The 24,185-nt window shown below is 45.1% G+C and overlaps 1 protein-coding gene across 1 annotated transcript; it reads left to right on the top strand.

The window, feature by feature from the left end:
- The first annotated feature begins 10,139 nt into the window (after positions 1 to 10,139).
- LOC143366664 (uncharacterized) lies at positions 10,140 to 13,661 on the top strand. The gene is made up of 3 exons (XM_076807900.1): positions 10,140 to 10,886; positions 11,577 to 11,665; positions 12,724 to 13,661. The coding sequence occupies exons 1-3, from the start codon at positions 10,517 to 10,519 to the stop codon at positions 13,546 to 13,548; spliced, it is 1,284 nt and encodes a 427-aa protein (XP_076664015.1). The 5' UTR covers positions 10,140 to 10,516; the 3' UTR covers positions 13,549 to 13,661.
- The last annotated feature ends 10,524 nt before the right edge of the window (positions 13,662 to 24,185 follow it).

Here is a 24,185-nt window from a genome sequence, read left to right as displayed (position 1 = left end):
TATTGAAGTCTTTCCTTGGGGTTGCGATCCGCAAATTCCATTTCTACGACGATTCGAGCGCGGCGAGATTATTCTCGCCGCGACGGCGCGCGTGGACAAACGAGTGCGCGAATAAACGGCGAATTAGTGCGTGCCACGCGCAATATAGCGTGAAATGATTTCCTCCCGGCTCTTACGTTTCCATTGTTCCCTACGCCCGGGCGTATCTATACGTATACCTACTCGCGTTTGCATTGCACAGTTTGCCGGCGCGAATCAACAGAATAAGTCACGCCTCGGCTGCACGCGATCCCTTCTAAACGTGTACAGTTAGCGGCTGTGAAAGATATCGGGGGCCGGTTGCCACTGATTCGGGGCTTTCAGCGGCGCCAGGGGCTTTATATATTCCACCTGGGTATCATTTCGCTGAGCCGGCTACAGGGTGCAGGGAAAGTAGTAATCACGACTTACAGGGGTGAATTTATTAATTTAGAGACGCAGGATAGAATGAAGAATTCAACTGCGTTTAGCGCAGGATGATTTCCTTGACGTTTAGTCCTGAAGGGATAGAAAATTACTTCCCCGCGCTCGCGCGATTAGAAAGCTAGAACGCTACCATGGGAAGGATCCTGAACACGTCCCTCTTACACTAGCAAAGCGTACAGAAGCATGAGTTAAGAGCTGCATTAAAAAAGAATGTGGATTCGCGGGTATAGCACCTGCAGAGAGGGTGGACTAGTACAGAAAGTTTATCACTTGAAGCAGCAACTGGCGACGGCCGATTTTCGTCCGAGCGGAATGTCACGAGCTCGGGCCCCATGTCGGCAATTACAGCAGAGCAGCTGTGCTTTCAGACAGAACTTCTGATAGTTTAATGAGCCACGTCGGAAAACTTTTAAACAGCCGTGCACGTTATATGCCCGCGGCAGACAGGCCTACGGGGTCGAAAGCGAACCCCCGACGGCAGGGTCGCAGGTTCAACAACCCCCCAGGCCCATTACGGGCGCTCTCAGGAGTTCGTATTCACCTGCGAACGGCCAAGGAAGCCGGGAACGAGCGCGTGGAGTCACGTGATAGGCAGAGCCACCGGTTCACCTGGCTTTTCTGCTCCGGCAGAAGATACCACCGAGGCGTTCGAAGCAGAAACGCGATACCACGGTATCCGTCGTGGTTAGAGCGCTGCCACGCCTTTTTATCTTTGCCCCGTCCGCTCGCCGGCTACTGTTACCGCGAAAATTAGCAATTTGCTTGCGGCTGTAAACCGTTAACGACCGGGAACGAGCGTGGAACGCGATACCGCTTTTCCACGCTCCTGTGTCCCTGGCCGAGAGATTTCCGACGGCCCACGTATTAGGGATTCTGAAAACTCCATTCTTCAAAATCCTGCTCACTATCGTCTGACTAAGAATCTAGATTATCGTCGCCACGATACCACCCGACCGTGAATAATAGTTGACAACAGTCATGCGATATTCCTTTGAGAAGTTCTCGTCAAAGGGAACGAGTTAAGTAGTAGTGTACTGGATAAAGTTCTCTGGAGTTTTCTCTCATCAGAAATACTTCTGTAGGCGGAACATTTGTTTCTTTACACCGCACATCGCGGGTCGACCGTCACGTGCGTCCGATCATAGCGGAGGAGCCGAGGGGGGGCGTGCAAGTAACGCGTCGGCCATGCGAATCGCTCGATGGTGTGGCGGAATAAGGGATGAAGTAATAGGAGAAGACATAGAGAGACAGCGAGGCGGCGGAGTGGAGCGTCGCTCGTGTGGAAAAATCATAAAAGTTTGAATGAAAAGCGAGCCGGCTCTCCATGACTTCTTAACCACGGCCGCGATTTATTCATAGGTACGGCTGCGGCACGGACGTATAGATGTATATACGCGTACCGAGACCGCATTCGGAAAAGTTTCTCCCGCGGTACGAAATATTTGATGGGGGATGGTGGACTGGCCATATCGATCCGCGGAGCATTCTTGCCAAGCCATTAATACCGTTCGCGGACAAAAGGGTCCGCGGCTTCGACGTCGACCCCCACCCCGGTCGATTTCACGCGGCCAGATTAAAAAGTTAGATTAGTTTGCGGCTCTTCGAGGACGTACCGAGAGCCGAGGAAAATCGGCTGGTGGTTACGGCGGATCTTTTAACAGGCTCGCAGTCTCTAAGCGGGGATCTTATTTGCACCCTTATAGAGGGAATAAGATTCTCGTGTGTTATGCATCTCCTTTCTCTTCTGCGCATGATTACACGCGATTATTGATCATTAGTAAGCGAAGCTCGTACAGTCTCGTGACTTTACGCCGTAGAATCTTTGATTTCGAACTCGTTCGTAAGAACCCCTATAGATAATGAAGCACAAGGAGCACGATACAAACCGAGGTTACCATTCAGAAACTACAAAGACACTTTTTAACGGCACGTAATTCGCTATGATTAAATTCCCCGACTTTCGAGCATTTCGTTGTTTGCATCGAGTGCTCCCTTTGATCTCCGAGCGGCCAATCGGATCCCTTCATTTACCAGTCCCATACTTGGACGTCTGCTCGCCGTGCTTGGATATTCAAATCGAATTTTTCCCGAAAACGGGCCGTGGGACAAAGGCGGGGGCCGATCCCTCTACCAGGGGAATACTCCAGGGGGAGGAAAATATCTCGAGACGCATTACGCTCCTCGGCACGTAATCGCGGCGCTGGAGTAGACTAGAGCTGTTCGAGTACTCGGAAAAAGCGAGCCGGGATATACTCGGTTCGAATAACCGAACCGAGCCGAGTGCTCGAAAGAACCGAGCGGCTCGAATGTAGCGAGTAGCTCGAATAAAGCGAGCGGCTCGGTAAAACCGAACAGCTTTATCAGCAGATTCGCGAAAATTCCCGAAATGCGATCTTTAAACGTTTGTAGCTCGGAGCAACGTTAACCGATTTTCATGAAATTTTAGGCACGTATACAACTTACTGCAATCTACAAACGGGGTTTTTTGAATTTTCATTACAAGCTCACAAAAAAAAGTTTAAAAATCGACCTTTACTATTCTTTTCGCTATTCCAACCGAATACATTTTTTTTTCAAAACGACGAAACGCGTCAGTTAGCAAACTAGTCCTTCTAGCTTCTCAAAAAAACTCAAGTTGTTTGGACCAATTCTAAAAAAGTTATGCGATTTTAAAAAGTGTCCGAATATTAATTTGAGCCACTGTACATAAAAAAGTCTAGGACGAAAAAGAGTATTATCAAATAAATCACAAAAAATAGAAGATAATAATAAATATAATATTAAAAAAGATTAATGCAATTTATACATATTTATTCAGTTTAGCAGCACCAATTCGGAGCGCAGCGCCAAGTATTTTGAATAAAATATTTATTCGTATTAAAATATTTATTTGTATAAAAATATATCTGCTTAATATTATGTAATACAATTTTTCTTTGTATAAATAGCCATTGTTATAATTGGCGAAATTTTTGTATATCATTAATTTTGTAAAGCTATTTATTTACGACAATATTTTTAAATAGGATTCTTTTTTATGAGTTCATTAAAATGTCCGCGATATGTTAGTTGTGTCATCTTAAGCGCAGTTGGAAAGCACCTTTATGTACTTGCAGCTCATTTTGATTTCACATCTTTTTTTTATATTGTAATTATTATTATCTTCTATTTTTTGTGATTTATTTGATTTCATGTACTTGGCGTAATTTGTTTACTTTTTTCAATTTTTTTATGGGTTGTATGTACGGATGTGCTCGGATCGTTCGAGCCACTAGATTGTTTCAAGCCGCTCGAAACACGTTCGAACTGCTCGGTTCTTTCGAGCTGCTCGCTTAATTCGAGCCGCTCGCTTTATTCGAGCTGCTCGCTTCATTCGAGCGCTCGGATCGGATCGGAAACCGAGTCTCGGCTCGAATCGAATTTCGAGCTACTCGAATATTCGAGTACTCGAACAGCTCTACAGTAGACTCGCTCGCACCCTCCCTAGCGGGTAGGACGAGGCTTCTGGCAAGGGTGTCCTCTTAAAACATCCCTTTCAGGCCCCCTCGGCGAGTCTTGGAGCGGTGTGAAAGCCACTGTCGTGAAACCGCACACTTAATTTGCCTTGCAAAATTCAGTCCCTCTTTTTCTGCTCGCCTTCGCTCGCGCGCCTCTTCGCTCCTTGCGCCCTTCTGACTTCTCTCTCGCGCTCGGCAAGACGACACGGCGGGGGCTCAGGTGGGGAGAAAATGAAAGAACTCCCCCGTTCTGAAGAGAAAAGGCGGGATGAAGATCGTGGCTAGCAGAAGGTAACGAAGAAAGAGGGACGAGGTGGTGGGCGCAGTCCAGGGTCGGAGGAGGGTGCGAGGGGGATGGTAGAAAAGTATGCTTAAAATATTAACGCCGGGGGCGCCCCGCGAGGTAGGGACGCAGCGTTCTTTGTTCCACTGCGATGAAGGAGCCCGACAGAAGGAGGAAGGAGTGGTTGTAGCGTGAAAGAGGGCCGCGCAAACACCCTGCAGCAGTGACGTTCAGTTCTGTTGGCAAACCACCCCGCGCCCGCTTCATTCTCCTGCTCCGTCCCTCGCCTACGGTTCTTCGAGTCCTGTCGTGCAAAATAATATATGAAATATGCGCCACGTCGAGTTTTCCGCCGCGCGGCCGAAACTTTCTTCTCCCCGGCTAGCTGGAGCCTGCAGAGGTGAGGGGTGCGAAGCCGTGGCTCGAGTGGCGAACTACCCTGCCGTAGGGAGAAACGAGGGACGCTAATGAAAAACCTTGAATTTTCCATGAAGGAATTACGGCTCTCGGTGCCGTGCACACACACTCTTCTTTGCCCGCCACCCCCCTGATGCTTTTGCGCGCTGTACTGCAGCTACCGGATTATTTTCAGTCACCGTCCCCTTTCCACTCCCGTCTCGAGGGAAGGAGGACGGTCGCCCTCGGATAGTTACGAGCAAATTAGGATTCTCGACTAACCCACCCTTACCAGCCTCCTCCCTACTCTTTGGTTTCCGATGACTCCAAAGCACGACGCGCGGTGAATTTCAATCGAGCCAGCTGCGGAGACGGTCTTATCGAGATTACCGCTCGATTTTCGTGGTGGACCCGCCGCGTGCTCTAATACCATGTTTCCTAGACGCCGAGGACGCTTCCGTTTTATCGGATCAAGGGAAAGGAAGAGAATCGCCAGTAACGAGCAGTAATCAAAAGCCGAGAATTCGAAACGAGAGGCATCATGGACGAAGGGTTTTTGCTCCTTGTCCAAAGGCATCTGGCTTGGTGAATTTGAAGGCTTCCTCTTCGAGAGCGCGAACAACCATACCTGCCTCCGAAATCCATCATTTCCGCTCGTATCTACCATCTGGTTTCCACGAGCCGCGCGTGAACCGTGTCGAACCACGTAACTGGATGATGCAACAGCCAAAGTGTGAAAAACAGACACAGCAGCGAAGCGCGCGAGTACACGTTGTCCGCAAACAGTATCGTCTACCATCGAGACGTTCCGCCGACGCGTCCCGTTTGCGCCCGTCGAATCGAATATCGCGGACGGAGCCTTCTCCCTGAAAAACCGATACAACCAGACCCCGAACGACTCCCTGGGCACTCCGCTGGGCAAAGACAGGAAGCTTGTACATACCGGAAGCTTGTGCTACCGCCCGCGAGACCGGAAAGGGTCGCGTATCTCGACGGTTCGGACCAGAAGAGTGTAGCAAGAACCATAGGACGTTCGGAGGACGGGGAAGAAAGCGCGGAGGGTGGGAGAAGCAGCGTGAGGGGAACGAAAATAAAGAAAGAAGGGGGCGAGGGGGTCGGGGGGTTCGATAAACATTGCGTGTGTAGCTGAACCCGTCCCATGCAGCTCCGGTTCGCACGGACACAACCGCACCGGGGTACACACGCTCGCGGAGCGGCGCCCCGGATCCACCGGCGCAAAGCACACACGTGCGGTTTACGTGCTTGCACACCACCACAGACAGTGACGCGCCCGCGCAAGAGACGCGGCGGACACTCGGGGCACACAGCACGAAATATTTGAGTTGCTCGGCAAACACGTAAATGTAAACGCCGCGTTTACATTGCCGTTTACTTTTCGCCCCCTCCTCGTGCGAGCGCCCGCGCGCGCGCCAGCCACCCCTGCAACCGCGCGGCGAGCCCTCGGGCTGCCACGTAGGAACCTCGACGACGCTGCACAGAGCTCGCTCGCGGATGCGGGGATGCAGCCGACGACAGCGAAGGTGGCGCAGCAAGAAGAAAAGGGAAGCCAGCGCGGAGTCAGGAGAGAAGATTCAGGCGGAGGTGGCGGCTGACGCCAATGGGGGAGGGACTCAAGTCGACTAACCGTCAGGCAAATATTGACCGAGCGGGATATTGCTCCCGACGCTTGTTTGTTTATTTCAATACCCGTGACCGATGGGCTCGATAGGAGGTTCGCAGCGTGTGTACGTGGGCGTACGTGGGAGTGTGTGGGTAGAGGGAAAAGGAAGACGAGACGCACGCGCCGGGGCACAGCCGAATATATGTACACCCTTGTTTGCGCGCTCCTGGTGTACGTGCGCTGCGCTGACGCGATACGCTTGTGTGATAGACTTGTAGATATGGCTAGTGATTGGGATCAGGCATGATGGAAGTTGGATCGAATCCTGGCGAAATATATTCGGGCTCTGCAGGAATGTTTCACAGTTGGTGGAAGTGTTGGAGTTCGACGATTGTCACCGTCAGGTTTTAGGCTTAGGGGATTATACCTAGTCAGGCGGCCGAAAAGAAGCGAATGTTTGTGAATTTTTGTTGAAGAAGCGGAAGCGTATATTTTTACAAAACTTTTTGCGCTGAAAAGAACAACATTTAAGGAACATTTGGTAATTTTTTCGTAGAAAGTATTTAAGTTTATAATAAAGTAACAACCGACAGCAAAGAAGCATTTTTAAACATTTGCTTTTGCGGTGAACACTGCCATTCGGAACCAGATTACCTAAAATCAAAAAACAAAAAAAGATTTCGTTAGTATATTAATGTATACTCAGGTTGGTGGAGAGAATTTCCCGAAATATTAATTTAAAACAAAATCGCGGCTATTTAATGTTGAAATCCTGATTTTTTCGTGCAAAAGTCACGCGAAAAAATTATAACTATTATAAACGTAAATATATTTCTATGAAAAAATTACCAAATGTTCTTTAAATGTTGCTCTTTCAAGCGCAAAAGGTTTCGTAAAAAAATACGCTTTCGTTTCTTCAAAAAAATTCACAAATACTCGCGTCTTTCAGCCGCCTGACTAGGAGTAACTCCTTAAAGGGCTGTGTTTCCTCTATTCTGGATAAGGGTGGCGAAAGGTCTTGGCTGGGACGGAGAGCGTCGACAAATTCAGTCTCCGAAGTGTGGTTAATGCCGTTCTTTATATTGTATATTTTCTTCTATTTTTTCTTTGTGATTTACTCTTTTCCGTCCTCGACATTTTCATGTACTTGGCGCAATTTTTTTACTTTTTTGAAGTATTTTATGGGGATTAACTGTTTACCTGACTATTGACGAGGTAGTTACGTTGAAACTGACAACTGATATTCATGAGCGCATATTGAAGTTGGTCCCATCACCCGAGACACATATACCTCGCAGCGAGTACTCTCCGCCAATGTGTACAGCTGCGTCGAGTAGGTACAGGAAAGAAGAAACACTCGCGCGATTTTCTCGTGTCCACGCAAGTCCATTTATACCCGAGTGATATATCCACTCGTGGCTTCCACCAGGGCCCCAGCGTCCAGCGAGGTCCAGCCACGACGACACGCCGATAACCATCGGGACAACTCTCTCAGTCTCGGCCATTCCTTTGTATCGCTCTTCGAGGGTACGGATTCATACAGCCTCCTTTATCGCCGAGACGCTCGAGGAGGCTGCCTCGTTCCTTCCCAGACTACGTATACCTATACCTACAATCGCGCGCTATGGAAAAGCCAGGACGCCCCTCGATATTCCAATGGCGATGCATCTCCAACGGGCTATCGTTATCGCGAAGCAGGGAATCGCTTCGAACCGAAGCACAGTTACGATTCCGTGGGCAGCCAGTGCTGGCTCGCGTATTATCCATAGGACTAGCAACTTTGGTCCTCTGTCTCATTCCGCATTTATCCTCGACCCGTTTTCGCAGTAAAAATGAGACGTTCGCAAAGATTTATTAGAAAATGAAAAAGGTGTCGATCCTTCATATATCGAAGTTTGCTCCAGATTACTTTTTTACAGTGGCTAAATAGTACTGGGGAGTTGGGTAAAACGAAACATCAATGATTTTCTTAGATAAGAGCTGCGAATGAGTTGGTATCGTGTCACAGGGGACTAAATAGTCCTCACGGAATTTCGTGACAAACCATAGGCCCTTACACACGTTACTTTTCGATTAACAGTGTTGTAAAAATTTCCGGTATCGAAGTTTCGATATTGTGTTGCAGTTTCGAACACTTTTCTTCAGTTGGTTTTTGAAAATTTATAACGCTAAGAAGATCGTTCGATTCTATAGTCCTTATGCTATATTTTTGACGTTTTACCCAGTTCTTTACTTCAGGCTGAAGTGTAAATATTAAATGTTAACTAAATTACCTCATGTAAGGCAAAAAGGAACACTTTTGCGTGGGGTAAAACAGAACACCTATGGAGAAGAATGGAAATGTCTCTTAGTACGTGTTTATTTTTTCTTTTAATTATCAGATTGTAGATAAAATTTTAATTACTGTCCTTGTTTCCAGCAAAGTTGATTTTGTATAGAAAATCATGATGTGTGAGATACATCTTTCATTCGACCAAACTGTTAGCTTAAATTCTAATAAATAACAATAATTTAATGCAGATGTGTTCTACATGCACGTGTTGATATTCGTGTAAAAATCCACGTGTATTCTTAGCAGTGATTCTACCGCACGTCGAACTTAAGTGTAAACATCCACCAACAATAATAAACCAACTGTATTAATCTACCCTTTTTTTACGATGTTATATTTATATTTGATTATTTTCAGTCATTCTCACGTTGTCTGGTAGAATATTTTTTCTTATGTGTATAATATATATTTTTGTAATACTTTATCTATAATAGTTACACCTAAAACATGTATTTATATTTTGTTTACAAAAACGAATACTTTTTAAATCATAAAAATAATGATTTTGTACGTTTACACGGTCTTCAAATGGGTGTTCCGTTTCACCCCACCACTTGAGCGTGGCGAATATTTCAATACCCCAGGTAAATCTTATTTTTCTTTGTTGTCAAATATTTTTCTTAACAAATTCTTTGATTTTCTTATAGACTAATGTCCACTGACTACTCCTACAGTAGCCTCGCGTCTCTTCTTCTTTCCGATTTTACGTTATCACCCTCCAAAGTCACGCGTTCCGTATTACCCCCCTGTTCCCTTAATGATAACGAGTGTAATTGAAGCAGGGAAATGCTGGTATACAGCCAGTCTCCCTTGAATTCGTATCTCTCGTTAAACCAAAGCCAGCGTCCCACTGCAATTTACCACTCGCAGCCCCATTAAAAGTGCATAAACTCCCCCCACAAAATAACCGCGCGCGTCTTCCCGAGGAGGTAGGTACGTATCTTTTTCAGCGGCGGGCAAAAGCGCGTTACCTCACCGCACCGCGTTTATCGATACCGCAATCTTCTCTCGAATATCGTTGCATAATTCGCGACCGCGCTGCGAATATCATTATCGCGAAAGCTGAGAAGCGAGGAATTTCAATGAAACGCGTAGCGTCAACGTTACGTGAACAGGTTGCCCGCGGTACCTATGTGTGCCCGCGCGTGCACGTACGCGGCCATTACGCGACCGTAAGCGTCGCCTTTCCCGTGCACCTTTGTTTTCGCGGTTCTTTTTCCCCCCTCGGCGTAACGGCAATAATATTCAGCCGGGGTCGCCTAAATAGTCGGTTACAGCTACCGAGATAACCATCTCGCTGCCCCGAACGATTTATACCGCTGTACCGGATGTTACGAAGCTTTCGAATGGGAAAGGTCGCGCGCGACCGCGGCTTTACGGCTCGCCAAACGTTCCTATAAAGCCGCGTATTCACCTGCGCATTCGCCCCGAATGTGCATTCGGCGCGCACCGATTTTTTGCTCGTGCGGCGCGCGGTCGGCGCTCAGCGTGCATTCGGCGCGCGTTCGGCGCGCGTTCGACGCGCATTCGGCGCGCATTCGGCGCGCGTGCGACGCGCATTCGGCGCGCGTTCGGCGCGCGTTCAGTGGTCAACGTGCATTCGGCGCGCGTTCGGCGCGCGTTCGACGCGCATTCGGCGCGCATTCGGCGCGCATTCGGGGATCGTGTAGTGTTCATTCACAATAGTCCCCATAAGTATCGATCCGAAGAACGAGAAGAAAAATCTTGGATGAAAATATTCCAATAGCTAGTGCTAGTTTCATTGTATTGTATACATGCTTAAAAAAAAAGGATAAAAAGAAACGTTGGTGGACGAGGAAAATATATACCAACAGGTACAACGAATATATACCAGCAGTCGCCTCGATATCGGTCCATACATTGTATCCGCATTCGTCGTTTCGAGGCAAACCGATCGGCAAATGACGAGCGCGGATACAATGTATGGACCGATATCGAGGCGATGCGAACCGAGCGTTCGCCGGGCCATTCGCGCCGCGATCCGCTTGCTGGCGGTCCACCAAAGCGTGCATTCGGGTCCGAACGACACCATGATGGAGTGGACGCCACAAATTTGTCTCAAGCTCCTTGAGGTATTCGAAAAACACGAATCCTTATGGAATCCCAGACACCCGCGTTATTTCGATACTATAAAAAAGGACGACGCGTGGTGTACAATTGCCCAGGAGATCGGAACGGAGGCGGAAGAGTGCAAGAGGAAAGTGGAGAGCCTAAAAAGCTCGTACAGACGGGAAAAGGGGAAAATTAAGAAGAGCACCACAACTGGACGAGGTAAATAATATTAAACACTTCTAAGGGAGAGTGGGGGAATTTCGAACGCGGGATAAACCTAAACACCGCGATATTCGCTGAAATCGCTTGTCCTGTCCTCTCGCGATATTGTTACGTGATGTAATTAGCTATGTTTGGTATTACGGAAAGTGTTACGACGCAAGGCTGCGCGCAACTGCAAAGATAATGGTCGTGAAATGTTTTGGTAGCTTTTCTTACAATTTTACGCTCGAGTATTTTGAGTCTATAGTGCATTGAACCTATACTACCCAACAAAGCATAATTTTTTCGTAGTTCCGTTACTTAATTCTAAATAAAATCAAGGGATTACTTTGTACATATACGTGCTCGTATTTGTTTTATTTGAAACTTCTTAGCTTCTGTTCATTTTGGGTAATTACGAACAGCGTATATGGGACTATTACAGACGATGGCATTTATCCTTTTATCTTAACATTTACTAAGTTTTTCACGTGTCCAGTATCCCGGAATTATGTTAGGAAGAGTATACGTACATATTCGTTGAAAGATATTGAGATAACCGTGAAAGAGGTTAAAGATTAAAGACTTTCCATCTGTCAGGCCTTTTGTTTCAATTTAACTTTTCCCTTAAGTGTTCGTAATTCCCCTACTCTTCCCCTACACGAAAGAGAAAAGAACAAGATACTATTCCAATGTATATTATTTCAGGAAGCGACGAAATTTACCATTCAAAATGGTTCGCGTTCAAGGCGATGCAGTTTTTGGACGACAATACGGAACCCAGAAACACTATAAGCGTAAGTTGTTTCTCTAATTACTTTCTGATATATCACATGCAACCAAATATCGAAGTGTGCCCATAAGAATGTACTGGAAGAGAATTTTACTTAAAAATGAATTACTCAAATTAGGATGTTAAATTTTTTATTGCAACATGCTATTACTTTCTTACATATTAAGTTGGCACATTAAGCATTGCATTTTGTATTACATTAAGCATATTTATCTTGCCAATGAACAGCTCCTGACGTAGAAAAATATTTTGCCAAATCGTCGCGCATTTTCTCGGCGGTTACTTTACTTCTACGTGCAACCGACCTGAAAGGCAAAAGGGAAACTTGTTCGTTTTCTTGTCTCCAGTCTCCAGGCCGGATTTCTCCATTTTCTTCCACATCAAAACAAGTTGAGGGAGTGTAATAATTCCTTGAAGTTCTACTGTTTCGTAGAAAGTTATGAAGGCAAATCGTAGCCATGACAACAACTTGAGCCTTTTCGGGTTGCAACAGCAACGGTTTTCGCAATACCCGAAATACGCTCGATAGAACCCCAAAGGCATTTTCGACTACTCTACGGGCTCTGCTAAGTCGATAATTGAATATCCGTTTAATAGATCCTTTTGGACTAATCCCAGGGTATGGCTTCATCATATTAGGACCTAAAGCAAATGCAGAATCTCCTAAAAAAAAGAAAGGCATCTCGGCAGTTAGTCCATCTATAGCAGATGACGCTGGAAGATTGAGCTTTTGCTCCTCGATCTGTTTGTATAAATGACAATTTTTAAATACTCCTCCATCCGATATTCTGCCTTGGCAGCCCACGTCAACGAATAAGAAATTGTAGTTAGCATCCACTAACGCTAATAATACGATGCTAAATTGAGACTTATAATTGTAAAAGTCACTTCCACTTTTTATTGGCGCTTGTATTAGTACGTGTTTTCCGTCAATAGCGCCAACGCAATGCGGAAAATTCCACATTTCCTCAAATTCATCTGATATTTTCTTCCATTCTTCTGCAGTCGATGGCATCTGAAAATTTCAATATTAATTTAATTTTTTTGTTTCATTGTATTTAGACTGCCGATGTGGATGAAGCAGTCGATGCTGACATCCTTATTAACCCTGTGGACGACGTCGCGCCCGAAGAAACATCACAACGGGCAAAACAAATTAAATCACCGAAAAAGTCGTGCAAGCGGAAAGAAGACCCCCGAATCGATGAAGCTTTTAAATATTTAAAAACTGCCATTGATGCCCGTAATTCGGAGAGTGACGAGTGCCCAGCATTCGGGAGATATGTTGCGGCCAAATTACAAAAATTTAACAACCAGCAGCGAGTGGTAGCCCAACATAAAATCAGCAATATACTCTATGAAATAGAAATGTCCTCCTTAATTCCGCCTTCACCCAATCCTTCGCAACAGCTCAATAATACTTCACATGCTCCTTCGTCCACATTCATTCCACAAGCTTCTTCATCCACATTCTATTCACAAACTTCTTCATCCACATTCATTCCACCTGCTTCTTCGTCCACATTCATTCCACAAGCTTCTTCATCCACATTCTATCCACAAGCTTCTTCATCCACATTCATTCCACCTGCTTCTTCGTCCACATTCATTCCACCTGCTTCTTCGTCCACATTCATTCCACAGTCTACAAATCCTGTTTCCCCACCTACACCGCCTACTACTACCATCTACACCGAACTTACTCCTGTTTCTAATAGACACGATTCACATAATTCATCACATTCAATCAGTGACAATTCCAACACCTACGACACCTATCCACAGTCTATTCCACCTTCCGAATCATCACATCCATCTCCATTTTCCAATAGTTCTGATTGTACACTAAACTCATATTTCTCCCACTTCTCTGACACCGATAATTAAAATTTATATTAAAACACATACCTAATTATATTCTTTCGCATATGTACAAAATAATATTTTTTTAAATAAATACTTTAATATGTATATTGATAAATAAATGACTTACCTTCACATAATGAATCAAACTCTCAATTATTGCTTCACACACCTCTGGTACGATTTTTGAAATAACCTGTTTTGAGATTCTAAATAGATATTGCATACTACTATACGAATCTCCGGTTGCAAGAAATCTTAATGTAATGGCCAATCTTTCTTCCGGCGTAATGGCTTTTCTGTAGGCAGTATCTTGTCTTGCAATCTTATCTCGAATATAATTTAATATAATAAAAAAATCTTCCGATGACATCCTCGTAAAGTTTCGAAATTGGTTGCTTCCCACTTCAGCATTTAAATCACGTAGAAATTTTTCGTTGCATCTGCTGGTATAAAGTTTCTTCGTCCACCAACGTTTCTTCTTTTTATCCTTTTCTTTTTTTAGCAATGTATACAATACAATGAAACTAGCACTAGCAACTGCAATATTTTCGTCCATGACTTTTCTCCTCGTTCTTCGGATCGATGCTTATAGAGACTGTTGTGAAAGAACACTGCACGATTCCCGAACGTGGGCCGAACGTGCGCCGAATGCGCGCGGGACGCGCGCCGGTCGCGCGCCGAACGCACGCCGAATGCGCGCCGGGCGCGCGCCGAATGCACGCCGAATGCGCGCCGAATGCACGCCGAATGCACGCCGAGCACCTACCGCGCGCCGAATGCACGCTGAGCACCGACCGCGCGCCGCACGAGCAAAAAATCGGTGCGCGCCGAATGCACATTCGGGGCGAATGCGCAGGTGAATACGCGGCTTAATAATGGTAATGAACGTCTTTCCTTCCCCGCGGAGGCGTAGCCGCGTGTTAGCTCCGCGTATCGCAGGCCTCACCCTAAAAATTCCTATCTCTTGAGTCGATCTACCGGCGGTAACTCAGCTCCACGGCCCCCGCTATGATCCATGATATGCACGCGACGCGCTCCACGCACGTGGAGTGCCGTTAACGGCGTTAAATCTCTCGCCTCTGATAAACGATAAAGGCTTGCACGCGCGATCTCAGAAATTGGTGTAATGGACCATGATGGGGAAATCAGGAGAGCAGACAAGATACTGCTTTTAATACTCTTCTCCTATAAAGCTGACCATCTTATTGCAACACTCTCAAGCTGATCAGCCTCGTTCTTTCCCGCCATTCTCCAGTGTCGAGTAAGAACTACGAACAACCCAATGAAACGGTCGTTTTTGTCGGTGGCCACCGTAGTCCAGTGAAATTAGAATTCTGCCTTTGGAATAAATCCCAGCAAGCTAAATGTTGGTATGGGCCTTTATTTGGTCGTTTTAAACAATATGTCAAAAGTCCCAATCGATCCGACCGCCGCTAAAAATTTTACAGAGGGTTGAAGAAAAAATGTTTTTCGCGAATATCTCGTTATCCAGCAGTTTTGCGACAAAAGCAGTTATTATACAATTTGTAGCTTAGGAAATTGTCTACAAAAAAGGTCCTATGAGTTTTTTTCGTAGGAGTAACCATTTTCATGTATGTCGGGTTACCAAGTTTCAACCCCCATGCATTTGACAAGATAAGATCCCGAACCCTGAAGTTCAAAAAATTATGACACTCCGTAAATATGTAGGGGAAGTCCTCGTGAGTATAACGCAATTTCGTTTGCTGCCCAAATTCACTCCAAGAGGGTACAATTGACCTCTGATTTTTTTGTTACTTTGTATTATTACTCGCGAACTGTAGGAGATAGAAAAATAGTGCTGAGGAAAAAGTTACTTCTTTTAATTAGAACTATAATTTGGTAAGTTATAGTTCTTACAGTTCTTACGGTTCGCGAGTTACAACACAAAATCGAACCAAAAACGGATTTTCAGGGGTCAATTGTACCCTCTTGCACCTTTTTTGTAGTGAATTTCCTAAGCTACAAATTGTAAAATAACTATTTTTGTCTCACAACTGCTGGATAACGAGATATTCGCAAAACAAACAGTTTTTTTTTCAACCCTCTGTAAAATTTTTAGCGGCGGTCGGATCGATGAGGACTTTTAAAATATTGTTTAAAACGAACAAATAAAGGCCCATACCAACATTTAGCTTGCTAGGATTTATTCCGTAGATTGGGCAGATTTCCGTCTAATTTCACTGGACTACCGGTCGACGAGGATCGCGACGTGAAAATGAACACGTCCCGCTGGATGTCGGCCGACACGAGCATCAGATAAACCGTTCACACGTGCGCGGGACCGCCAGTGTTTACGCACACCCGTGCACACCGGCACACAGAGATGAGGTAGCGGAGGCTGCGTGGGCGTCGATACACATTGGGAATAGTCCGGGGCGCGGAACAGCGGGGCGGAACAACGCCGCGTACACCATAATAGCGGTCCACGTGGAGCGGTGGAACGCCTGTCCGCGGACGCACGTGTTCCTCGGCACGTTGCCGGCGATGGTAGACACGCGTACACCTTGTAAACCCTGCCTGCGTCGACCCAGCAGAAACAATTAAGCTTAATTAATAACTGCTAATCCGCGCGCCCCCGTCGCCGCCGCTACCACCGCCACCGCCAGCGACGTCCGCGTAACGGATCGCGGAGCCGACCCGTTCCACAACACGTGGCCGCGGCTACACACTCGTACGCATACCTACGCGCGCCGTGTGTTCGATCGACGTGGCCCAGCATGCGATCTCGTTAATTACCCCGTCGATTCGTTGCGTGCCTATCGACTTTCGCGTGATCGCCACGTAAGAGACCCGCTTCCGATACGATCTGGCGATCGCTCGGCTATAACTATAACTCACGCCACGGTATCGTTGCGTAAGGAACAGCGATTTTAAAGCGGGGAGCACCGTGGATCGCGGTAAAAGCGTTTGCGGTCGCTGGGCGAAATTAATGCCATTTGCGGTCGCACGAATGAGCCGGCGCGCGGGTTATCGCGCCGCGAGCGAGCGAAATTAGCGAGGCTCGCCTCCAGCCGAGACTTTCTTGTCCCCTTTCCCCCGTTTTTTCATGGTTTCGCGATTAACTGGAACGGGCGAGCCGGGAATATTATGCAACCGTAGGTTCAGCCTTTTAGGATTTCCACGTGCTAACTAACGAGCTGTTAGATTCAAGGGACATTCGTTGTAATTGATTTCCTATAAGCCTGATGGCGTGTGTGCTGTTACGTTTATAATTGAGAAGGATATTATTCTGATGGTCATTATCGGCGCCGCCGTTATTATCGTGGTCGGTGCATGCAATTAGCGCGTCACAAAAACACGGGCAATTGCCACGTAACGAATCCCCGGGAATTATCGGGTTTCTTTGTTAACAGACCATATCGGGCGAGAACTTTTGAATCACGCGTGAACCCAGTGTTACCAACCCTACGGATTTTTCCGTGGATCTACGGATTTTTTACTTTATCTACGGATCTACGGATTGTAAACTTTATTGCAGTTTCTCATCAATAGCCTATCATATGATTGGTTCTTTTCCAGTATGAAAAATTACCCTTTTTCATGATGAAATTGTTCGAATACAATTATTAATAATAAATATATTATATGGTGCTCGTGTACCTATTTTTGGGATATGCAATCTAATGTCCCAATTAATGACTGCATTGGAAAGGGATATTTATAAAATAATTAATACAAAACAAAATAATTTGCAACAGTTTTAATGCTATGACCAGATTTAATAGCTTCCAAAGCATTTTCCAATTGTTGTTACGAATAGTTTTTACGCCGGTTATATTCTTTAGTCTCTACTAGCCATCTGTACTTATTGACAAACACGTAAGATGGAAACATGACATGGAATCTCGTGTCAATAATAGGAATTCATACATTTTACGAGTACCAATTTTTTTAAATAGTAAATTTACCATTATTTTTTAACTTATTTGAATATAGATTTTTTACATTAATATACTCGTGCAAGAAATACTTAATACCTGAAATTTGGCCGTTCTTAAGTTCGGTAACAAGAAACTACTTTTTCACGGCTTTGTAGCTGACACACGTGAAAACATTTATTAATTACTTAATTATATGTTATGATATACATTAGCGAATCATCAGCAAGGTACTTTGAATATTCACGAACCGAAAAAAAAATCATACTTAAATATAAAGGATAAAGTGTCAATAATTGAGACTGGGTCGCTAATTGGGACATTTATCTTTAATTCGAAATTGATAAAACAAAAGATTCTGATTCTGATTAAAGAAATCATTTACTGTTTAATTTGACCCATTAATCTTACGATCCAAACCGCCGATTTACTGCGGGTAGCTAAATTCCACTTCGCTATAAGAGCTTTTCATCACACTTAATCGCTGGAATTCAAGCTATTATTTTCTAGTTCTCCTACCCTGCATTTCGAACGAGTACAATAGGAATTAGCAAAGTCGATTTCAGAATCTTTGCACGTAAACTTTTTTAAGTCCTTTTCGTGAATTTACGTCAGGGCGAAATGCTTTGGCGAAAACGACTTTCGGGGAAACATTATTTTTAGGAAAAGCTCTTGTACCGAAGTGGAATTAGTAAAAGTCGATTTCACAACTTTTGCGCGTGAACTTTTTTTCCTAATTTATGCATTTTTGTTGTGACAATCATTTTTTTGAGGATGTGAGGGGATGGTCGAAATATAAGATTTCCAGAAAGGATTTGGGAAAGGACGGTTTCCATGAGCAAGGGAATTAGCTTCATTCATACATGTAATAATTAACACTTATGAAGAAAACCAACGTATTTTTCAAAGGAGGATCTACGGAATTCTGAAATGAAATGATTATTATTATTATTGAAAATTAAACGGGCATTGCCCAATACAAAGCACAGTTACAACGACGTGATAGGATTTTCCTGACACAGTAGTCTGAAGAGCTTCCAACTGAAAAAGGAACTACTACCGGAAAAGAAGTGGACATAGTCTACATAGGAGCTAGCACTGAAAATTAAGCGATTCATTGGATCAAGTGACCCATATTTACATTCGAATTTGCGGTATACGAAAGGTGGTCTTTCTCTGACACATCTGAAATTCTACGGAACGTTGAACTTTTCTCTACGGATTTTCAAAAATCTGAGTTGCCAACACTGCGTGAACCGATCCTCCGTTATCTACGAATTCTCCTATGCGACGCTTTGCCGGTCTCTCCGTTTTACGAGCGGCGGTCGCGCCTACGTGGGAGCCGTCGCCGACGAATGAGATCAGGCTCGACAGGAATCCGTGGTTGTCAGCAGTTGGACGCGACTTGGTGGATCTCGTGTTATTTGCGCGGCAGCAACTCGAGCCGCATTTCCATCGACGGCCACATCTATCTCGCGTGCGTCTTGTCTTACAATGCGCGGCGGATACAACTTTCCAGAAACTACGATCGGCAAAGTTTTGCATACCGCCCATCCTGCTATAATGTTCCGGGCTATCGCCGCAAGATAAACTTCCGCTGGTATTCCGACAGATTTCAAAGACAAACGAGCCGCGAACGAACCCTCCCTTTATCACAGCCATGCCTCGTTCTTTCCTCGTTCTCTCCCCGGTCGTGGAGTCAGGATCGAAGCACCCGTCATCCATCGGTCCTCCGAAAACTCAAAATTCCCCTCTCCGCCAATCCGCCAGGAGTCGGGTTACCGATTTCACGCACGACCGACCGTCGGATTACACGGCACGGGAGGACCGCTCGGATGAACGGGCGATCGCAAAAAGACGGCCGCCGCTGGAGGATCGCTGTCGAACACTCGATTACGTCAGTTAAGCGACGGCGGGGCCGAATCCCGGCTACGGGCTGGCCAAGCCCCTCTTGCCGAAACTGCCGCACCGTTCAACCGTGGCCATCTCTATTTCCTCCGTTGCGCGTAGTTGATCGTCGTCAGCCACGGCTCCTCTGCCCGGCGTGCAAAGCCGAGCGGTCCACCCCCTCGAGCTCCCGTCGTTGTTTGCGACCGCTGTTTCTCCCCTTCGGTCGCACACACGCGCGCGTGCTGGTATCGGGACGTTGCGGGGCTTGCAGCGGCGCGCCTACCTCGGGGCCCGGGTTTCGAGGCACTAAACGTAATTAAACGGATAGTTTCCGCATTAGCCGCGATTGGATAATCATTCATCGATTATCTTGGCTATGCGGGGTGACAGACAATGCGTGCTCGCACACGGCTGTTGGCGGCAGCCAGTGCACTGCGTAGCGTGCATCGGCTTCGCGCCTTTTCAGAGAGCCCCGGCGCGCCTGCAGCTCGCTAGAGGCCCGCGTCTTTTAATCGCGCCAGGTGTTCGCCGGCAGCGCTATCTCGGACGGCCGAGGGGCCCAGTGATTTATCTGCGCCGGGATGGCCGATAATTATTTCTCGTCCCGCGTTCGGCCGTGACCAAGTGAAACGTCGCGCCCCCGTTGACGTTGATTGCGCCGCCCGTACGCGTCGAGGTAACGCGCAGTCGATGGCCGATCGGAGATACCCACCTGGGTGGATTGCTTCTTCTCTTTGGTAACGCGCGTGGGTTACGTGCCGCGAATCCCAGGGAATCTACTGATACGAACGGTCGATTCTGTACAATGGAATTCACTGTAATCTTCGGATTGCTTCGCTGGAATTATTTAAGACCGCGCTGGCACGGACACACGAGCCACGTCCACTGTGGTCGTCCCGAATAAGTACAGAAAAAACGTTATCGGAACGGATCACTACAGGAACTTTGAAAGCGCGAAAGCAGGTAGGGGAGGGTGAGGCTAAATGTCCCGTTTTTCATTTAGGCTAGGGGAGGGCGGGGACAAAAGTAACACTTTTTACATTTGGCCTAGCCGAAGATTATCTTTTATAGATATAAAAATGAAAATTGTGCATTATGAGACTATGTTTCTTTGGCTATCATTTCAGCCCAGATTCAGCCTTAAGTGATGTGTAGTTAAAAAGTTATAGCAGTTTTCCGCAGTAACTGTCATTGTTGCTTTTGTTCTGCAGGGGTAGGACTAGGGATTGCAATCCGGTAAATCGGCAAATCGGTTTGAAGCTTTTTTTCACTGATAACGTAGTAGATATCGACGGAATTATGCGCTACATACATGCTACAAATATCGAGAAATACGTATTTCTCACGATCTACCGGTAAATGCCGAGATATACGTAATTTACCGGTAAATCGATTTACCGGTAAATATCGAGAAATACGTAATTTATCAAATTGCCGGTAAAAATTTGGCGATTTACCGGTAAAAATTGGATGTAGAGCAATGTAGCGCATATATATAGCGCATAATTCCGTCGACACCTACTACGTTATCAGTGAAAAAAAACATCAAACCAATTTACCGATTTACCGGTTTGCAATCCCTAGGTAGGACGAAAGTAACACTAATTATTCTCAGGAGAATTAAGTAAAAACACTTCGTCCAACACAAAAAAGGATTTTTATTATAAAAAAGGATAGAAAGAAATCTTAAATCCGCCACTGCTTTGGCCATCTTATTATGAAAAACAAATAATAAAATATATGTTTTCAGTCTGAGGGACTTTTTGCCCTAATGGTACTATAATTTCTATAATTCAATTTCTCTTCTTTTAATTTCTCTATAATTTCTGCAATATATACTTCAGAAAATATTATCATTCAGCAATAAACAATATCATGCACACTTTACTAAAGGAACATACAATCTTAACGTACTTGGCTGAAACGCTTTTAAACTGTGGGTTACTTCGTATGAAACAATAAAGACGAAGTATTCCTTTGGTTTTCGATACATAAAATAACGAAGGCGTCGTGTAATTCGCACTAACGTCCAGGGGCGACTGGCGACTCCTGTAGTCACCTCCGTTTCTTCTCGCCTTTTACATAGTATACTGCGAGACTCAATGCATTGCTTAGGAATAGAGATTTTGAATTCAGGGACTTTTTACCCGCCGGACTTTTAGCCCCACTCTACCCTACTTACCTAAGTGTCGCGACACTGAAATCAGACACGTCCTATCTCCTAACCCCAAAATCAGTGATATCAGGTAGTTGGATGGCAGAGTGTCGTGACATGCGTGATCATTACGTTGCCGTATTTCGGTATTATGACTCGAGGATTGTTGAGTTCGGTTGTTACGAGTCTCCGCATCCTAGCGCTATGATGCGAGGGTCATTAGATTCAAGAGCTATAACTCGAGGATCGTCTGACTCACGTGGCATGACGTTAGAGTATTCGCATTCTAGGGCTACGACGCGGAAGTTGTTAAATTCGTGCGCTGTTATACTAAGGCTTTGAACCCCGGCTCCTAAGATTATCCAATTGTACATTTCGCAAATCACCTTCCGCGAGTTTGCACTTCACAGTGTTCGATCTTCTCGCGATTTATCTAATTCGCGTGTGAATCTTATACCACTATCTCAAACCTTCAATTCCGAGTCTCACAATGCCGCATCAAATCTGTAACGCAACAATCTTCTGTACCCAACATCTCAGCTTGCAGCAAACCATAGCAGGGTAGACCGGGGGCGATAGTAACAGGGGGGCGATTGTAACACGTTAAATATCTCAAAACATATGATAGGTATTAACACAAATTTTGGATATATGATGAAGAATGACATTTCGAATACACACATTCATAGCAGTATAGATATATAATAGCCATGCATAGTGAAGAAAATAACTTTTCGATACCCTAAAGTAACTTTTCCTTATTTATCTAAAATTGTAATATAAATACTCCCTTTGCAAGTACGAGTTCTCTCTATTTTTTAATATTTAATCTGCCCATTTTTTAAGTAATACTGATCGTTACTTATCACTTTTAAGTGTCTCGTTAATAAAAATGTATAATTTAAGTTAAAAAACCTGATCGGTTGTACCGGGACAGAACCGAATAGTGGCAAAGAATATTATTAATATTGTCTTGTTTGTTTATAAACCAAATAAAAAATGGGTACAATGTACTGAATGTAAGGATTGATCACACGAAGAATGCACCAGCCAAAACGTTTTCTATTTCTGCCACAATGGCGACACCGCATAATTGCTTATAAATTTTACTTTTTTCATTTATTATTATAATTAAAATCAATAAATATTTTGACTTGAATTTGTGCTACTATCGACTCCATGCAGTGTTACAACCGACCCGGGGTCAGGGGCGGTTGTAACACTTTCTCCGCTTCTCATTTTTTATTAATAACCGAAACATTACTTGACACACAGCGAAACTGTTGTGGCTCAACTAATGTCATATAAGTAAGTAACATTTTCGTAAAAAAAACTGTTATTGTAATTGTAATCATTTTTACGCAAGCGTATTCCAAAGTCAAAGTGTTTCTACCGCCCCCGGTCCACCCTAGGAGTACATCTAGAATCCTCGAGTCTCCTTTAGCGAAGGCCTTCCCAAAGAATCCCGACATCCTTGACAATCTGAAATTGCCCATCAACGGGATTCTTGATCCTCCTCTTCATTCCCAGGGACCTAATTTCCCCGATCACCTCGAGCGTATCGTCGAACTGGACGTTTCAATCGAAGAGCGATCCCGTGGCGGACACGCGGTCCGAATGCGTGGAACGAACCGCGAAAGAAAAAGGAAGCGTAGCCTCGCGTGTGTGCGCGAGGTTCGCGTGTCCACGGCGTCGGATGCGTGCGAAAAACCGTCTGGCCGCGAAGTTGCTGGCCGAACACCCCCCGGGGGAAGGATAGCGGCGCGGGTTATGCAAAAGCTCCTCGATGGACGGCGTTGTGAATTATGTAAGGGAGACGGCCCTCTAATTAATTCGACTTCTTCGTGACGATCGGGGAAAGGAGAAACGGCCCCAGTCCTAACAGCGATTTGCTGTTCGAATGCTTCGGGCTACTGCAGTTACTGCACGCGACGCGGCCGCAGTTTAGGCGAGGGACGACCGACTCCCGTCCATCCAGCTCGCCTGTGGGAGCGTCGCACGGTAGCACATTTCGCTCCCCCTACACAGGGAATATTTTACGATAAGATTGATTAAAATTTTGTCGCACGGAACCACCGCTCGCTTTAAGGGGCGCATGCTCAGTCAGGAGGCCGAAAAAAGGTGGTCTTTGGAAATTTTTTACTCTAAAGCTATAACACATTTCTCTAAAAATCTTTTTTCCTTTTAAGCATTGCATCTAGTGCCGTGCATCGTAATTTTTTCATTTAAAAATATTTATCAATAACTAAGTTACTGTCCATCACTCGAAGGTTCTCTAAAAAAAGGCTTCAGCGGTGACCACTACTGCTCGAAAGTCGATCATCTGAAATAAAAAATTCAGAAGAATTTACTTATTATATTATATTATCTAGTATTTGAACGAAGGATTTTTTTATCCGATGCTTAGTTTTCTTTTAATTGACGAAAATCAGGCATGATTTATGTTAAAAATTGAAACTTTTACTTTAAACATCAGCCATTTTTTCCCAAATCAATATTTCGAAAAATCCTTCCTTCAAATACTAGATAATATAATATAATATAATTAGTAAATTCTTTTGAATTTTTTATTTCAGATGATCGACTTTCGAGCAGTAGTGGTCCCCGCAGAAGCCTTTTTTTTAGAGAACCTTCGAGTGATGGACCATAACTTAGTTATTGATAAACATTTTTAAATAAAAAAATTACCATGTACGGTACTAGATGCATTCCTT

Source organism: Andrena cerasifolii, chromosome 3, assembly GCF_050908995.1.
Source record: "Andrena cerasifolii isolate SP2316 chromosome 3, iyAndCera1_principal, whole genome shotgun sequence".
In the NCBI taxonomy this organism is placed as follows: Eukaryota; Metazoa; Arthropoda; class Insecta; order Hymenoptera; family Andrenidae; genus Andrena; species Andrena cerasifolii.
Note: the sequence above shows the minus strand (reverse complement) of the source record. Positions and strands in the feature narration are given on the sequence as shown.